At 37.4% G+C, this 18,110-nt stretch overlaps 1 protein-coding gene across 4 annotated transcripts in view; it reads left to right on the top strand.

Moving 5' to 3' along the window:
• Nckap1 (NCK associated protein 1) overlaps positions 1–18,110 on the top strand; it is an 81,735-nt gene that overhangs the window by 12,156 nt on the left and 51,469 nt on the right. For 2 of the 4 annotated variants that reach the window (XM_051166698.1, XM_051166700.1), the window contains 5 exons: positions 692–802; positions 14,036–14,128; positions 14,418–14,474; positions 15,126–15,268; positions 15,349–15,439. In XM_051166698.1, coding sequence (XP_051022655.1) covers positions 692–802; positions 14,036–14,128; positions 14,418–14,474; positions 15,126–15,268; positions 15,349–15,439 — 495 coding nt within the window. The remainder of the gene's footprint in view (positions 1–691; positions 803–14,035; positions 14,129–14,417; positions 14,475–15,125; positions 15,269–15,348; positions 15,440–18,110) is intronic. The other 2 variants (XM_051166699.1, XM_051166701.1) reach the window with 1 other exon arrangement.

Raw genomic sequence — 18,110 nt, forward strand, 5'->3', positions numbered from 1 at the left:
GTAGAATACTTTCCAGTTCACTGCAGAGGAGGTTGGACTGCTGATGTGGTCAGGTGGAGACATTTCCATTCTCCTGTGCTTGTGTGCGAGAGGACAGACACAGGTGCATTGCTTGAGGTGCTGCTGGTGCGAGGGAGCACAGTGTTGTAATTCACTTTCAGAGGAGCAGGCAGCACACCCTTGGAGGATAGAACAACTTCAATTTTAGCAGCTTCCAGTGCTTTTGAGCTAGGGCTTTTGTATTACATTGTTGAAAGTGAATAAGAAAAACATTTTGGAAAAGACATTCAAACATAAGCCTTCATTTTTATAACACTTAGAAACATTTCTAGGACTCTACTTAATATTTAAGTTTGTAATACTTTATTAGCTTCAGATGAATACAATTCTACCTCAAACCAAAAAGGTTTTCATTTTCTTTTCCTTTTTTTAGGTTTGAGCTTTTTTCTTCACTGCTGTTCTGCGCTAACTGCTTTAAAACTTTCCATGCGTTTTTTTCAGTAGAAGAACATCTCTGTACTGTCTCCCATCGCATATTTCAGCTGTGACAATCCCTGCACTTTGCCTGTTCATTTTATCACCTGCTCACCAAAACCAATAAATCTTTCTAACTTCTGATTTCAGATTTGCTAGTCTTCCTTGGTTTTAGGAAGATACATTTCACTTTTTTTCATTGCTGTTGTTTTTTTAGGCATGTGGAGATCCCAAGGCAAAACCATCCTACCTTATTGACAAAAACCTGGAATCTGCTGTGAAATTCATAGTCAGAAAATTTCCTGCTGTAGAAACGCGCAACAACAATGTAAGTTGTCCCAATTTTCTACTTGAGCTATCGATCTGCCCATCTATAAGAAAAGCAATGCTCAGTGGAGTGCTCTATCTTCCATTGTCTCACGCTATGTGCCACAGTTGATGCACAGATTTTAGACCTTGCCCAAATGCTTTTAAAGACAGTATTCATTTCTTTGAAACTCAAAAACTTCTAGTTAGATTTTATGCGAAAAATGTTGAATCTTAATTTCTTACACTATGTTCTTGGAAGAATAGGTAATGTGTGTGTGACTGCTCGGGACACCTTTTTTCCTTATATCATTAACTTAATTTTCTTTTGAAGTTGGCAGTGGCTTCATGGAGCTTTTATTGCTCTAGTAATCAGCTGTTTTTACTTTTAAAATGTATTTGCTTCCGTGGCATTTTCATAGTTTCCAAAGCACTTCTGGAAGTTAGTGAGGCCATGGTACTGGGGCCCCTATTCCCATGTCAGCTTCTATGTGGAAGCTTTCTCGTAAAGGTTTGGTCATATTTAGTCTTCCTGATGTGTTTATTTTGGGGCAGTTTTTTTAATAGTCATTTTATGAATAACCAATTTTAGAGTTGTTTTACTGTAACATATTTATAAAAGCTTTATTGATTTGGAATCTCTTCATAGGTTATCTTTTTGTCCCATACTGTAGCTCTTGCTATCTTTTTTGCTTTATATAAAAATTCAGTCTAGCAATTTCCTCTCATGAGTTCCCCAGTCTTGAGAACTCTTTGTAGAAGATACATTCTCATGGTTTTGTTCTCAAGTGATGTGTGATCATTGAGGATTTGTATTTCCCTTGTTGATAACACTTACTTAAAATTTTTTAATGTAGACAGAAATGTTAATAGAATTAGTAAAAATAAGTCAGGTGCTTTAAAAAAAAAGTCTGGTTTGGGTTGCTTTTTTAAAGTCTGGGTTTCGATGTTTGGATTGGTAAAAAAAAAAATCTTGGTTTTATAAAAAATTGTATTAGTATTTTATAATTGATTGTATAAAGGAATCACAGAGAGGTCCTGCTAGGAAGAAGCAATGATTTAAAGCATACACTTTTAAAAACACAATTATTTAACATGGATAATTTTAGAAAAAAGCAGAACATGATGATATTTCATTGAATAATTTTCATACAACCAAAAATTAAAACAATAAAGCAAATAGAAAACATGTTTTCTAAAACAAAAAAACATGGGGTGGTGGCTTTTAGCACTAGGGAGGCAGAGGCAGGTGGCTTTCCAGCCCAGTTCCAGCCCAGCTTGGTCTACAGGATGAGCTCCAGGACAGCCAGGGCTACACAAACAAACAAACATGTATTCATTTGCAGTATATAGTAAAATATTTGCATGATCTGCCAGGGCAGAGGCCAGCAGCTCTTGGGGACAGACCAGCTGGTCTACATATGGAGTTCCAGGCCCCCAGGGTGAGACTGTCTCACAGAAGTGAGAAGTTAGGTACGCTGGTGGAAAGAACAAGGGTGTTAGCTATGAACATTAATTTGCTGTCTCTTTTGAGAGATTACATACTCACTTGAAGTGAGTTTTAATGAAAAATCTGTCACTTAGTTCTGTATATACTTGTTCCTAATAAAGTATCTGACATGAAAGATCTCTTAAATTTAGTGTATGTTTATTTTTATGTGGCATATGTACTGAATTTGAGATCTTACATAATTACTAGGAGCTGATAGGTACATATTAACTGTTTAGTAATAGTAAACATCCTGTAAAGGGCCAATTAATAATTTTTACTGTTCTTAATATACTTGGCAAACTGGTTGTAATAATAATGCTCTGCTGATCTTTGTTCTTTCATAGTTTTACTTCCCTTTTCAAAATTAAAAGAACAAAATTGCACTTTATTGAGATATGATTCACATACCATACAATTTATGTCTTTGAAGTGTACGGTTTAGGGTTTTTAGGATCTTTACAGAGTTGTTCTGAGTTACACGTACTATGCTGTTGACCCATGTGAAGTAAACTGCTCAATGGTTTTTAATGTATTCAACAACTTGGTCAATTTTAGAGCAGTTAGTCATGCAAAAGAAATTTTGCTTCCTGAGCATTCAGAGTCCCTGATTCCCTGCCTAGTCCTAGGCCAGCCCTGATCTACTTTGTCTGTGCCTAGTCTAGAGCTATTATGTAAATACAAGCATGGGATGTAATATTTTGTGACTGGCTTCTGCCATTTAACACAATGCTTTCCAGGTTTATCTAAATGCTAGCAGATTTCACACTTCATTTTTTTTTTTATAGTGAAAATTATCCCACTGTGAATATAAAATATTTTATGTACTCATTCATGAATTGATAGATATTTGTGTTGTTTTACTTTGCTTGGTCATGAGTAACACTATTGTAATATGTCTACATAGATTCACTATATTGCTTTTAATGTGATACGTGTTTTTTTTCTGTGTTGAATCTACAAAATTGATAACATGTTAACTATTGTGACTATGTAGACTTACTCTGCAGAGCCTATTTGTCGTATGCTTTTATGATTATTCTGTATATGATATTCTGTGATGTTAATTTTGTTTGTTTGGTTTTTCTTTTTTTAAAAAAAGATTTATTTATTATGTATACAGTGTTCTGCCTGCATATACATCTCACACTAGAAGAGGACCCCTTATCTCATCATAGATGGTTGTGAGCCACCATGTGGTTGCTGGGAATTGAACTCAGGACATTTGAAAGAGCAGCCAGTGCTCCCAACCACTGAGCCATCTCTCCAGTCCAGTTGGTTGATTTTTCGAGACAGGGCTTCTTCAAGACAGGGCTTGTCTGTGTTACAGCCCTGGCTGTCCTGGAACTCACTTTGTAGAACAGGCAGACCTCAAGCTCACAGAGATCCATCTACCTTTGCCTCCCTTTGAGTGCTGGAATTATATCATTATGCTACGTATTAAGTATTTGAGAGGTCTTACCTTACCCTTGGTCTGAACTTGTTAAAATGTTGCTGACTCTTAGCTAGTTTAGATTAGGAAGTAAGAACTTGAGCATTATACTTACTTTTAGTTCCATAAAATTAGTTAATGACGGCTGGGTGTGGTGGTGCACACCTTTTATTGCAGTACAGAGGCAGAGGCAGACAGATATCTTAGTTTGAAGTCAGCAGTTTACCTAGTGATGATTGGACCATCGAAGTCTATCACTGGCTCAAAGAAAACAACAAAAAGTAGCTAATGAAACTTTAAAAGTTTGACTGACAGACGATGTCTGGCATTGACAGTAAGTGGCAGATTCCCTTCTTCTGCCACAGAACATGCTTAGGATTCCGCCATGATTGGCACTATTTCCTCTTTGATTCATGTCTTAAAATAATACTTGTCCTCCATTTAAGAAAAGGAACTCAAGAATTGAGAGTGTTTTAATGAAAAGCAACACATTCTAAAAAAAAATTTCTAAAATAGATTGTTTTATGAAAAAGTTTGTTTTACACCATTGTAGCTAAAAATGTTTCTGGTTTTGGTTCCCTCTTTATAGTAACTGACCTCATCTTATCCACATGCTTTTTAATTCTGTTAGACGTCGTGAGCACCTGACTTTCAGTATATCAAAGAAAGCACTGTTGTTAACAGCAGGATTGGTGTGTAATGCATCCTTATTGTTTTCATTTTTATTTGTATTCATGCCCCTTTGTGGACATTTATTGTATATTTAGTTCTAGATTTGGGGGGGAGTGGTGCACCAAAGAATGAGGGGTCCCTCGCCCCCTGCTGTGATGTTGAATTAGATGGCTCACGTGCTTCAAAGTACACTGATGATTACAGCTTACCAGTTTTATAATTATAGTAGCCACTCTGTATCTGGGCTGTACATTTTGGTAGATTTCATTTAATTTCAGACTGTCCAAATTATTGAATTTTCCATTATCTTGAAAGTTCAACTATGAAGATATCCATGTTTCTCCTAGATGTCTTAAGATCTGTTATGATCCAACACGAGGAGAGCAGTAGAAACCTTTCTAAAACAATACTACTTTCTAGGAAATTTTTTACATCCTCACTTTGTCCAGGTATATATTTAAAATTTCGTACTATTTTTCAGATATTTAAACTTTTTTTCATGTGCTTTTTACGTCTAAAATCCAGTTTGTCGTTTACAAAGAAAGAAAAATATCCTGTAATTCCTATACTTAGGAGGTAGAGGCAGGAAGATCAGGAGTTCAAGGTCACCCTGTGTTATAATTCCAAGCCAGCCAGCCCACATGAAACCATGTTTCAAATTAAAAGTGTAAAAAGAGTTCTGCCACTATAGATTTTTCTATTGTGCATTTAAACATAATATTTAGATTTTAATTCCTAAAGTAATTAAAAATTATAATTACAGCCATATGTATAGTATGTCTTAAGGTTCTAAGTAGAGGGTGGCAAAGATGGTATAGGGATTTTGGACCAGAACACAGGAGATTGTCAGAATACTCTGAAAATCATATTTTCAACCAAAGAAAAACATTTTAAGTTATGGCTATTACTTCTCCTTAGGGAGCACAATATTACAAGAGGCTATGCAGCAATTATTTTCTGTTTAAGTAGCTTTTAGCACTCAAGGAGAGAGATAGCCAGCAATAAAGTAGATTCAGTTGTATAATATCACTGTATTTAAACATCATTTTTATCCCTGGTGTATGGTAACAGAATATCAAATATCCAATGAAAGAATGAACCTATTTGGTACATATTAACTGACGTTCTTTTGTGTTGCATTAAATGCTGCCTTAGACTTAAATCAGGACTCAACATTTTTAAGCTAAAAAAATCCCAGTGCTTCTTAAAAGTAAAGCTAGTGCAGCTTTCATTGAGGATGCTATATGGTTCCTGGTAAAAGAATGAGGTCCTCAGCTTTAAAAACGCGTGTCTAGGGCTGGTGAGATGGTTTAGAGCACTGTCCATTCTTCCAGAGGTCCTGAGTTCAATTCCCAGCAACCACATGGTGGCTCACAACCATCTGTAATGAGATCTAACACGCTCTTCTGGTATGCAGGTGTACATGCAAATAGACCACTCATATACCTAAAATAAATAAATAAATAAATAAATAAATAAATAAATAAATAAATAAATCTTTCTTAAAAGGGCATGTCTAGTAGTGTGGCACAGTGTTGGCATAGGTGTAGGAGTGCCCTTCCTTCCCTATGGGAAGGCATCAGAAGGAAATGGTGAAGACATTTACATCCCGCCTTAGACAGTTCTTAAGGGGCTGCCCTAGTTTTGGACTGGCTTCCATTATAAGAGTAGCATAGTGCTTAGAAGGTAGACCTTGGAGTTAGAATTTAAAATCACATACTAGCTAAGAGATTTTAGGCAAATCACTTGGCATCTGAAGGCACTGTTTTTCTTATGTCTAAAATGAAAATAATACTTAATCGGAAGGAGCAGCTCAATGTGCCCTAAAGATTTAGCACAGTTTGGCAAATGGCTTTAAAAATGGCGGCTGTTGTTTATATTATCCCTTTAACTCTCTGCCCTACTTCAAAGCTGATGCAGCAAATTTCTAAATGCCCCCCCCCCCCCCCCCCCGCTGCCCATATCACGTTTACTTCTTTGGCTTTAATGAAACAACATGCTACTGCCTATGATTTGCTTTCCGCTATCCTTTGAACAGCTTCAAGCTGTTCTCTGCCTTGAGGCATTATCATGTAACTTGGTTGCTTGAACTACAATCTTTATAGTCTCTTTTTGGCTTTTATAAAGCATCAGGCTGGTTACTTTGGGCTTGTCTTCAACACTCCTTAGTTTCCTGAACTATGCTATATAGTATCTGTTGAGACAAGTTCATCTATCATAAGCCAAACATTGATTTTCACATTTCCTAGTTTTCTCCACCTGTTATTCCTTCCATTATCCCCAAACCAAACCAGTACTCCTCTCAGATCCCTTGCATATCTGTCTTTATGGACCAAACATTCACTCCGTTTTGAATCTCTGATGTCTAGGAGATATACACTAACAGATAAAACTTTGGTTTAAAAGGAGTGAGTGTGACATGCAATAAAATACACATGGTGACATTGTCGTTCAGTGTGAGTGTGTGTAGTCCCTGATGGGAACTTGCTGGGATATTGTAATTCAGTGTGAGTGTGTGTAGTCCCTGATGGGAACTTACTGGGATATTGTGTTAAACTAAAAGAATTTCACTACAGTGAGAAATAACTCAGGCAACAGCATTATTTTTAAATAACAACAAGAAAGAAGAGCTGGTGGTTTTAAACAGATAACCAAAATTTACTGGGGTTAGAAAGCAAAAGAAGTATGGGCTTAGTGGAGGTTGTGGACAATAACTTAGTGTGTTAGGCTTGAGACGCCCACTAGAAATGCACTGAGCAGACGGGTGAGGCGGCACACACCTTTAATCCCAGCACTTGAACAGGCAGAGGCAGGAGGATTGCTGTGAGTTTGAGGCCAGCGTGGTCTACAAAGCAAGTGCAGCCAAGGATACACGGACAAACCCTGTCTTGAAAAACAAAACAAACAAAAAAGATGTCTTTAAAAAAAAAAAAAAGAAAGAAAGAAATGTTCAGAACAACAAATTATAGTACCAATCTAGGGCTCAGGATAGGGGTAAGCTCTTGAGAATCAAAGAGAGTTAATTATTGGGGATCTTAAGAGACTTAGAAAGTGCATTAATCGGGGCTGGAGAGATGGCTCAGTGGTTAAGAGCATCGACTGCTCTACCAGAGATCCTGAGTTCAATTCTCAGCAGCTACATCATGGCTCACAAACATCTATAGCCTCTGATGCACTCTTCTGGGATGCAGGCAGAACACTCATATACATAAAATAAATAAAGAAAATATTTTCTTTTTTTTTTTTAAGTTCATTAATCATTGAAGAAAGCGAGAGAGCAATTTGACAACAGAAACCAAAGTAAGGTCCTAACTCAGCTACTGTTGGTGATCATGAAGTTATATTATGGCCAAGTTAGCATATGTGTATTTTCTCTTACTGTAGGTTTCATCAGGCAATTAGAATTGAGAAAGAGAAGGACCAAAAATAATTGAAACTAAGACAGATAAGAAAGGAATTAGGCTGTGATGATGAGTGACCAGAAAAAAAAAAAAAAAGAAAAAAAGAAAAAAAGAAAAAAAAAATAGGTGACTAGTCAAGGGGCCTCTTGAGTTGAGAGCGTTGGGAGAGACGTATCTATCCTCCCTCTGAAGCCCTCTAACGTCCCTGAGGTCTCCAAGAGCAGGAGAGGGGCAAAAGAACTAAAAGGACCAAGGTACTTAAGAGGAAACTTTTTGTTTTTTGACTTGCCAATTAAGGAAACTATCATTCTATCTTGTCAGTACATACTCCAGATAGTCCATGGATTTCCTTAACTTCCTCCACCTGGCTCTTCGAAGCTGTGGCCTTTTTTGTTGTTGTTGTTTTTAAACTGTGGTCTTTTTTTGTAGTGCAACACAAGAGCTTACCCCTTTCCTATTATTACCAATTGGTGAGTCCCTGTGGCTTGAAGCAAATGTGGAACTGTAGTTTCCCCACCATCTTTGCATTTCTACCTAGGAATAATTGTGGAACTGACTTCTAAACTGTGTTATTTACCTTCAGCAACACACAGGAGAATGTCTATATATGTGAATGTACACCCTCAGTATAGTTTATGCCACAGCGAAAGTCTTTGTTTATACCTTTGCTTAACTTCTCCCAGTGTTTGCTGTTTTGTTTGCAGTACTTGTTCACAAATAATGAGTGATGCATTATTTAGTGATCATATTTCATTCACTTGGCTGTCTGAATTACAGCTGAAAACTAGGAAAGAAAGCAGTTCTGATCCAAGTAATTTCTCAAACAAAATAAAAATGCCTTTCTGAAGACATGTTTGTGGCAGCATTCATTATTCATAATTCCAAACTAGAGTCAGCTCAGATGCTCATCAACTAACTGATTAATGAATAAACAAAGATGTTACCAACATCCTCGCCCCAAAACTGAATATCTGCATGCTGAAAGGAAAGCACTGCTGATACATATTTATGCTAAAACCAAACATTAAGTACATTGTGTTAAGTGAAGAAGTCAGGTAAACCAAGCTCTGCAAACTATTTAATTCTGTGCTTTAGGAAGTGTCTAAAAAGGAGAGGTTTATTGAGGCAGGAAGCAGATTATTATTTGCACAGGGCTGGGAATCAAATCTAGGTTAATTACCAGTAAGCACAGTGTACTGTGCACTTTGGTCGTAGGTGCTGAAGCTCTGAGAGTGAGATAAATCCTTGTGGATTTAATGTAAATGCGCATGGTAGGTCACAGAAGGAATGTATATGCCCTTTCTTCTTGAGATGAGTAGGAGAAAGAAATAGGAAGCAAGGTAGGGCTGAGAGAATCCTAGAGAGAGGACTGTGTTAGTTAAGTGGTCCTCAGCAGCATACGCTCACTGAGGAGAAGTGAGGGGGAACCCCGTCACGACTAAAGCAGATGCTGACAAGGCCAGTGTGATGGCTGTTGATATGGTTGAGATTGGAGAAGGAAAACAGGAGGTGCTTGTAAGATTATATTTTAAGTGTGCCAGCAGATTACTGGAATTTAAAACTTTATTTTGAAATAATACTATACTTAAATATAAGTTTCAAAAATACAGAGTTCTCACACACTCTTTTTCCCACTGGGTTAACCTGTTGCATAATCATCATTAGAGTTGCTTTTTTTCAAGAGTAGAGTGGTGTGCACCTTCAGAAGCACACTGCACTGACGCTCAGTGAAGCACAAGTCCACAGACCAGCTAGGAGCCACCGTAGTAATCCAATGGAGTGAGAGCTACGACACTGTAAAACAGGGTCTCAGTACTTTTTTATTTAAGTGTGTCTGATATGGACGCTTACTAAGGCACTGTAGAGAGTTTTCCTGAAACTAGACTTCTCTTGTTTTTCTGTTTTATATTTTTGAGACAGGATGTTAAGCCGCGGGGAGGCTGCAGTCTCAGTCCTGCCTTAGCTTCACGATTGCTGGAATTACAGATGTGTGCCACTGTAAAATAATAAAGAAGTTGATAACTATGCTTAGTTAAAATCTCTAGCAGTGTTGCTTATGTTAAAGATTAGTGAGTAAGCCCTGCTAAGTGTTGGCTCCTTCAGTAATTTGCTTTTCTTAGAAAAAATGAAAAGTAGCAAATGCTAAATTTCAATTCACATTTAATTTTGTCTGTCTGAAATATGCTTAATTGAACCAAGCATGATTAATCAGAATATTTCAATGTAGAGATACACAGTTTCCATAGCTGATATGGGCCCTATTTATTTCAGGTTTAAAAAAAAAAAAATCTTATTTTAATGTTAATAATGGTCCGAGTCAGAAAACATAATGAAACATTATATGAATATTCTGCTAAAATATTTTTATGTATCACATGCATATGCTTTAAAATTGTTGAATACATGATTTTAAAAATAGTGCCTGTGTTCTGCTGTGTGACAGCAACACTAATTATTGCCCAGGTATATTTAAGTCATCCATGACCTTGAACCTGTCACTAATGCTTTTTAGAGGTATCACACTTTGAAAACTAAAATACAGGTCTTTCCTTTTTTTTTCTTTGTAGTTGAAGCCTAAGAAGTATAATATTTGACATCTTTCATGCATGGTTTTATGAACCTTATTTTCACTAAAATATGGAACATAGTTGTTACTATTAGGAAGAAATTGTGTGATCCTTATAAAATATTGGGAATAATGCCAGACACAGTGCATACCCAGCAAATATTTGTTTACTCCAAGTACTATGAATGGTGTTAGGATTGCTTACAATAGAGGTTGAGTTTGCTTATTTGAGGTAGTGGTCTGAGCCTCCTTTATTAGTCTCCTAACGTTTAATGCATAGTTTCTAAGTGCTGGCCAGTCTTCAGTGTCCTTATGTGCCAACTGATACATTGCTTTGGTTAATTGTATAAACTAGTTCCCACGTGATGATGAAGACTTTGAGATGTTAAGTCACTTAACCTTTTTGTTTGTACAATTGGAGATGAGCTTTCTAAAAGCATTTCTTCCTAAATATGTCATCTGGCAGTCAGCAGCAGTGTGATCCTTTATTTAATACATTTGGGTTGGATACTTACTTATGCAGAACTGTAAGTACTGGAGAAACTAAAACCTTGAGTCTTGAGCACTGTATTGCTAGAATAACGGTGACAAGCTGGGAAATAGCGGCTGCCATCAGGAGGTTGTTGGTGTTTCAGGAGGAAGTTAGGTAGTTAGTTATAGTTAGTTAGTTTCTGGGAAATGGAGTTTTTATTTAAGCTTAGTAGTTTAGGATAGTGAGATTTGGATATATGAGGTAAGGGTTTTTGTTTTTGTTTTTGTTTTTTTTTTATCCCTGTGGGGAGACAGAGTTAAGTCATAACTGTGCATAGAGAACAGCAGCTTGTTTATTGTATAGCCTGGATGCGTGTAGGGAGAGAGAGGCTGGAACAGTAAAGGAACAAGATGGTAGAGTGTTAAAAGCTCACTCACGTGGGGCTTCCTGTGTAGTCACTTAGCTGATACAGAGCCTAGTAATTCATGCTATGGGAAAATTAAAGGAGAAATTTAGACTGAGAGCATGTTATTATTGACAGGGGAGATGGTGGCAGGTGAGACCAGAACACATTTAAGAAGAAAGTGAGATTTCTGATCTTGGCTTGTTACTAAGAAGTTACCCAACTTTGCAAAATTTGTTTTGGATTTTGTAGGTGGTATCTCTTTATAAAAATTACTTTTTTTTGTTTTTGTTTTTGTTTTTGTTTTTTTTTGGTTTTTTGAGACAAAATTTCTCTGTGTAGCCTTGGCTATCCTGGACTCACTTTGTAGACCAGGCTGGCCTTGAACTCACAAAGATCCACCTGCCTCTGGCGCCCCCCCCCCCCCCCCCCCCCCGAGTGCTAGGATCAAAGGTGTGCGCCACCACGCCCGGCAAAAATTTACATTCTTGATACATGAAAAGAAGGTTTGTATAAAAGATCATTAAAGTTTATGAGAATATGATGATCATTAACTGCAAGCTAGGGATACTGAGGTGGGAAGGAAAACACTGTTAATAATTACCTTAGTGCAGGGGCTGGAGAGATTAAGAGTGCTGTCTACTCTTTTAGAGGCCCTGAGTTTAATTCCCAGCAACCACATGGTGGCTCACAACCATCTATAATGTAATCTAATGCCCTCTTCTAGCATGCAGGTGTACATGAAGGCATAGCACTGTGTATAATAAATAAGTAAATCTTTAAAAAAAAATTAATTACCTTAGTGCAATTGAAATAAATTGTGATTAAGAAGTCCCATATTAAGAAGCAACCATATTATTCTCTTCATATCTTAATGTTTGATGGTTCATAGCTCTCGTTGTCCTGGAGCTCAATATGTAGACCAGGCTGGCCTGGGACTCCGAGAGATCTGCCACCCCTGCCTCAGTGAGCTGGGGTTAAAGGTGTGTGCCACCACTCACAGAGATCTACTTGTCTCTGCATCCTGAGTGCTGGGATTAAAGGTGTGAGCTACCACTCCTAGCTGACATCTTATTTTTTGAACCTACTTTTTCCTATCATATGTTGCAACTCAAATGTATAGATTTAAAACAAACAAACAAGCAAACAAAAAACAAAACAAAACAAAAAACCAGAAAAGACTCACGATAACGGAAGAGTTTAGTAAAGTTATTGAACAAGGTAAAGATGTAATCTGAGAACAAGTCTTTTTAAAGTAGTTATTCACCTGGGAATGGTGGAGTGATGGTGATTAAAAATGCAGGGAAACATGGAACTGTTTTGAAACAGATATCTTGTACAAAATAATTATGCTCCTAGAGGAAGCTGCACATCAGAGTTACACACTGCTGCACATGCATACCCTAACTTCTCTTGAATTTATGGGATAAATGAGATTTTAGTTACTCATGTTTTGCAGACACAACTCCTCCTTTAAATGGCCTTACGGATGTGTTTGGGGTGGCTTGCCAGACTGCTCTCTGTTTCCAGCTGGCTTTTTCTGAAATCCTCTCCTGATGTTAGGCTAATGTTTGTAAATGTGCTGGCTCACTAGAGCGCATAGGCACCTGTATGTATAGGCATCTCTTTCCCAACGCTTCCATGACCTCAGAGTTAACTGTGTGGGCTCTGGCAACATGTTGGATATTTTTAAATGCTTTCTTGTATTTGCTCACCTTTTTTTTTTTTTTTTTTTGGTTTTTCGAGATAGAGTCTCTCTGTGTAGCCTTGGCTGTCCTGGGCTCGCTTTGTAGACCAGGCTGGCCTTGAACTCACAGCGATCCACCTGCCTCTGCCTCCCTGAGTGTTGGGATTAAAGGCGTGTGCCACCATGCCGGCCTTTGCTCATCTTTGTAAGGAGGCCCTGACTGATAGTCACTAGGCAATATGCAGAATATCCAGGGTCTGGATGGTCCTGGAATCCTGGGCACCCTGTTACATAAGTATCAGAAATGATGGTCATAGTTGATTTAATAAGAAAAAGTAGTGTTCAAATATGGAAGAAGAATGCCACAGTGTTCATGTCACTTTACCACGTAATAGAGGAATGTTTGTAAAAGGACTTGCTGTATTGCCTTGAAAATCTTTTAGGAGTAAAATTTTACATTTCGCACATGCACACACGCACAAAAGATAAGGAAAGGAAAAGGTAGTGCTTGTAAATTCAATAATCCAGTTGGCTGGAGTACTTTTTTCACATCTCTTTCACTCATGTCTAAACTTCAGTCTTGCTTTTTCCACCCCCCCCATTTCTTTTTTGTTCTTGTGCTTTTTACTTTTGTTAATATATTATTGTGTTCTGTGGGTCTGATCAGGGAACCGTTACTGTATTTTATGTTTGTATCTACATTTTATTTTGCATGCGTAACGTGGCTTTGCCTGGATGTTCTTTTTGGTAAGTTCCAAATCTCTCTAGCATATTGTTTTTTGTAGTGTAAGCTGTTTTTCATCTACTTTCCTCCTACTTCTAGTGAACATAATCATAATTTGTTTTTAATTTTTAAAAAGTTCATTTGGTGTATTTTCTCCTAACAGTTTTCAGTTTTCTGTTGTAGTACAGTTTGGTACTAATCCGCTTTGATCTATTTTATGGCCTCCCACTGTCAGCTGCTGATCACATTAGCAGTTGCTCTCTCAAGTGATTAGGTTTGAAAAAATTCCTAATCATTGAGAAGTCTAAAAGCTTGTGCTTCCATATAGCAGCCTTAAAAAAAGAAAGCTTACAATAATACTTGATAGCTCTGTTCTCTCTGAAAGTAAACTCTAATTTTGTTTTTACAGCAACAGCTTGCACAACTACAGAAGGAAAAATCAGAGATTCTGAAAAATCTGGCCTTATATTACTTTACATTTGTAGATGTTATGGAATTTAAGGTATGTACTTTGATGTGTAAACTTTAAGATGACAGAAGTTGACTTATAATTTGTTAATTGTATAAGTTCTGTTGTCACTTATGTGGTAAAAATGAAACTTCAGAACCAAAGTCTAAAGTATACTTTATACATTTCTGTTTTCTGAATTTAAAGTTATTTATTCAATGCTGAAGATGTGGCTCAGTGGTGAAAGGAATGCTTGCTGAATGTGCAGAAACTCTGGTTTTAGTCCTTAGCTTCCCCTCCAAAAGTCATGCTGAATAAAGTGTAATTAAGATTTCCTTTTCAGGACCATGTCTGTGACTTACTAAATACTATTGACGTTTGCCAAGTCTTCTTTGATATTGTAAGTATCATTTTTAGGAAATTTTCTTAATTTTCTCTGTTTTCAAAGAACTCAGGGACCTAATTGCTTTTCTTTAGAATAATTAGCAAAATTATAAAGTTTTAGCATTGTTTATTTGCCTTGCTGAATAACTTTTAAAAGTAGAACTTTTGTCATATATTTTTGTATGTTATTAAATATAAATCTTAATTCATTTCTAAAATAGCTGCTAATTTTAGTTTTTTTAATCTTAATATACCAGGCTATAAAAACTGGACAGTATTTTTCTGTAACGTCATACTTGATAGTTTCCTTTGTTTGACCATTTTATAGATATAAGAAATTGTGGTGAGAAATGTGTCCATTGACTTAATAGTAAAAAATATAAAAGTTTAAATACGCCATTTTGCTTTGGTGAGATGGGTACCAATGCTTTTTTTTTTTTTTTGGCTTTGTCCTTTTCAGCTGTTACCAGCTTGAATACAGTGACACAATTCCTTTTCTTTCTTCCATAAAATTGTGTCACAAACCAAGAACTTACCTGTAATTCCCAATTTTTACATGTTTACAAAAAGAAATTAGAAATCCAGAAATGGAGATAAACAAAATTGTAGATTTTTATGTGTTTCAGAGTTTCACAAGAAGGAGTTAAACTTGATTTCTTCCCCCTAGACTGTGAACTTTGATTTAACAAAGAACTACTTAGACTTGACTGTAACTTACACAACATTAATGATACTGCTGTCGCGGATTGAAGAAAGGAAAGCAATCATTGGGCTGTACAACTATGCACATGAGATGACCCACGGAGCAAGGTAGGCAGGCATCACACAGAGTGCTTCTAAAGTTCTCGGTCAGAGGCTTACAGCTCACGTAATGTGACGTGTGTTTTCAGTGACCGAGAATATCCACGCCTTGGTCAGATGATTGTGGACTATGAAAACCCTTTAAAAAAGATGATGGAAGAATTTGTACCCCATAGCAAGGTAAGAGCATATTTGTTTGGTTGTTTTTTGTTTGCTTGTTTGTTTTGTTTTATTTTGTTTTGTTTTTGAGACAAGGTTTCTCTGTGTAGACCAGGCTGGCTTCAAACTCAGAGATTCACCTGCCTCTGCCTCCCAAGTGCTGGGATTAAAGGCTTGGGACACCACTGCCTGGCAAGAGCTGTTTTTTGAGATGTCTAACAGTACACGTAAGAGATTGTTTATCCTTGGGGAGTTAAAAAGATAACTTAGTTTTGGGGTTAAAAATTAAAATTATAATGGGTTACGAATAACTGTTTATCTGTGTGAGCTAGCTGTTCAGATTCACAATCATGTAAAGACTCAGGCTGTATTGATTATAGTTACTAAGTTGAATGCAATATGTAGAGGTAGTAAGGTGTATAATGCAGTGTTCTTGGGTCTACCAATATACTCTGAAATATTGTCTAAGTCACTTAAACAACTTTATGGTTTCTCACTTTCCTTTATGGCCTAAATAGTCTTAAAGTAGCAGTCATCCTATGTGCTTTTTATAAAAATTGAAACGATCACTTTATCAAAAAAGTTTAGATATGTAGTATTGCATTAAGAATTCAGACATGAGAACACTTGAGGAGGCAGAGGCAGGTGGATCACTGTGCGTTTGAGGACAGCCTGGTCTACAAAGTGAGTCCTGGGCAGCCACGGCTAAAGACTGTCTCGAAAAACCAACCACCCCCCCAAAACAGCAACAATAATAACAACAAAGAATTTAGACACAAGGCTAGGGAAAGAGAGCTCAGCCGTTGAGAAAACCAGCTACTCTTCCAGAAGACCCAGGTTTGCTTCCCAGAACCCACACTGCAGCTGTCAACCACCTATAGCTCTAGTTCCAGCTGATACAGTGACCCTTTTTAGACCTTTGCAGGTCCTGCACACATGTGATACACAGATACACATGGCAGCACTCATACTTGCAGTACGTCTAAAAAACATTTAAGTAAGAGTTGCCAGACGTGGTGGCGCACGCCTTTAATCCCAGCACTGGGAGGCAGAGGCAGGTGGATCGCTGTGAGTTCGAGGCCAGCCTGGTCTACAAATAGAGTCCAGTACAGCCAAGCCTAACACAGACCCTGTCTTGAAAAGCAAAACAAAAAACAAAAACAAAAACAAAATAAAAAAGCATTTAGATACACAGTATTTCATCCTGAGACTTTAGAGTCATAGTATTGAATCAGTTTTAGCTGTATTTTGTCTTAGTCTCTTGATGAGAACAAGATTACAGGAATTTTGTGGAAATCATATGGAAATGCCCTTTTACTAAAGATTGAAAGATATTTCTTTTAGTTAGTTTGTTTTCAAGACAGGCTTTCTCTATTTAGCCTTGGCTGTCCTGGACTTGCTTTGTAGACCAGGCTTGCCTCGAACTCACAGCTATCCATCTGCCTCTGCCTCCCTCAGTGCTGGGATTAAAGTTGTGCATCACCATGCTTGGTGAGATAAATTTGATGGGAAGAAATCTTGTCAGGGTAATTGTCCTGCAATTGTTAAACCTACATGCTTCCAAAGAGCTTTCGGCATCTCATGCAACCTCACCATCTTAAGTAGAGTGAGGACTGGGGAGGTGACCAGGCTCAGAGTATGTGCGTCTTGGTCTGGTATTCTCTTTGTTAATTAACTGAACCACTGAATAATTCCAGGTTTATATAATGCTATAGTTTTTCTTGACATTCAGTTATTTTCAAGAATTTCCGATTGTTTTCTTATGAAAAATTGAAGATACTTTTCTAATTTAATTTCTTTGCATAGCTCTATTATGTAAGGTGAAAATTTCTAATCTGAAAACCACAGATTAAAAATATCCAATGTCTAAAGCATTTTCCTTTTGAGCACTGACCTGATACCACATGTGGCAAATTGCTTTGACCTCATGCTCGGGTAGCAGTAGGAACAGAACACATGATGTGTGGTACTGAGACCCTAGGGCACACGCACAGCCTGCGGCAGCCTGGCAGGCTGGACAGTGCCCTTTCCCGTTGCCACAGCTGGGCAAACCTCTTCCAGGCAGAGTGCTGGCTTCTGCGGCTTGTCGGCAGCTGCTCTGGTTCAGCACCTTCTTGGAAGCTTTCTTATCTGAGAGCTTCTTTGCAGGTTCACTTCTTTTGTCTGAGAGGAATTCTTGGTTTTTATTTTCTACTCTAGCCGTAGGGGCTTAGTGGATCTAGTCAGTTTTGGGGACTTCTTGAAGCTACTTTAAGTTTCTTAACTTCCTGTTTAAGGATCTTTCCTGCAGGATGGAGCATTCTAATTTCAAATGAAACTGTTACAACTCCTAGGTTTGTTTCCCAGAATTTACACAGTGTCTCTCAACCTCTGTAGTTTCAGTTCCTGGGGATCCGATGACTTCTTTGACCTCTGCAGGCATCAGACATGCATGTGGTGTATGTATTCACACATAACAGGCAAAACCACAATTATAAAATCAACATTTATTTAAAAAATAAGAGTACAGAATATGACTTTTTAAAGGCATTCTTTGGAGAAACAAAACACTCTTAAGATATCTTAATACTTAGTCATAGGGCTTGAGGATGTAGTTCAGTGGATAGAGTGCCTGCTTAGCATGCATAAAGCTCTGAGTTCAAACCCCAGCTTTGCAATAAATTAAGCATAACTTTACATACATACCTGTTAT

This window comes from Acomys russatus, chromosome 24, assembly GCF_903995435.1.
Source record: "Acomys russatus chromosome 24, mAcoRus1.1, whole genome shotgun sequence".
NCBI lineage: Eukaryota > Metazoa > Chordata > Mammalia > Rodentia > Muridae > Acomys > Acomys russatus.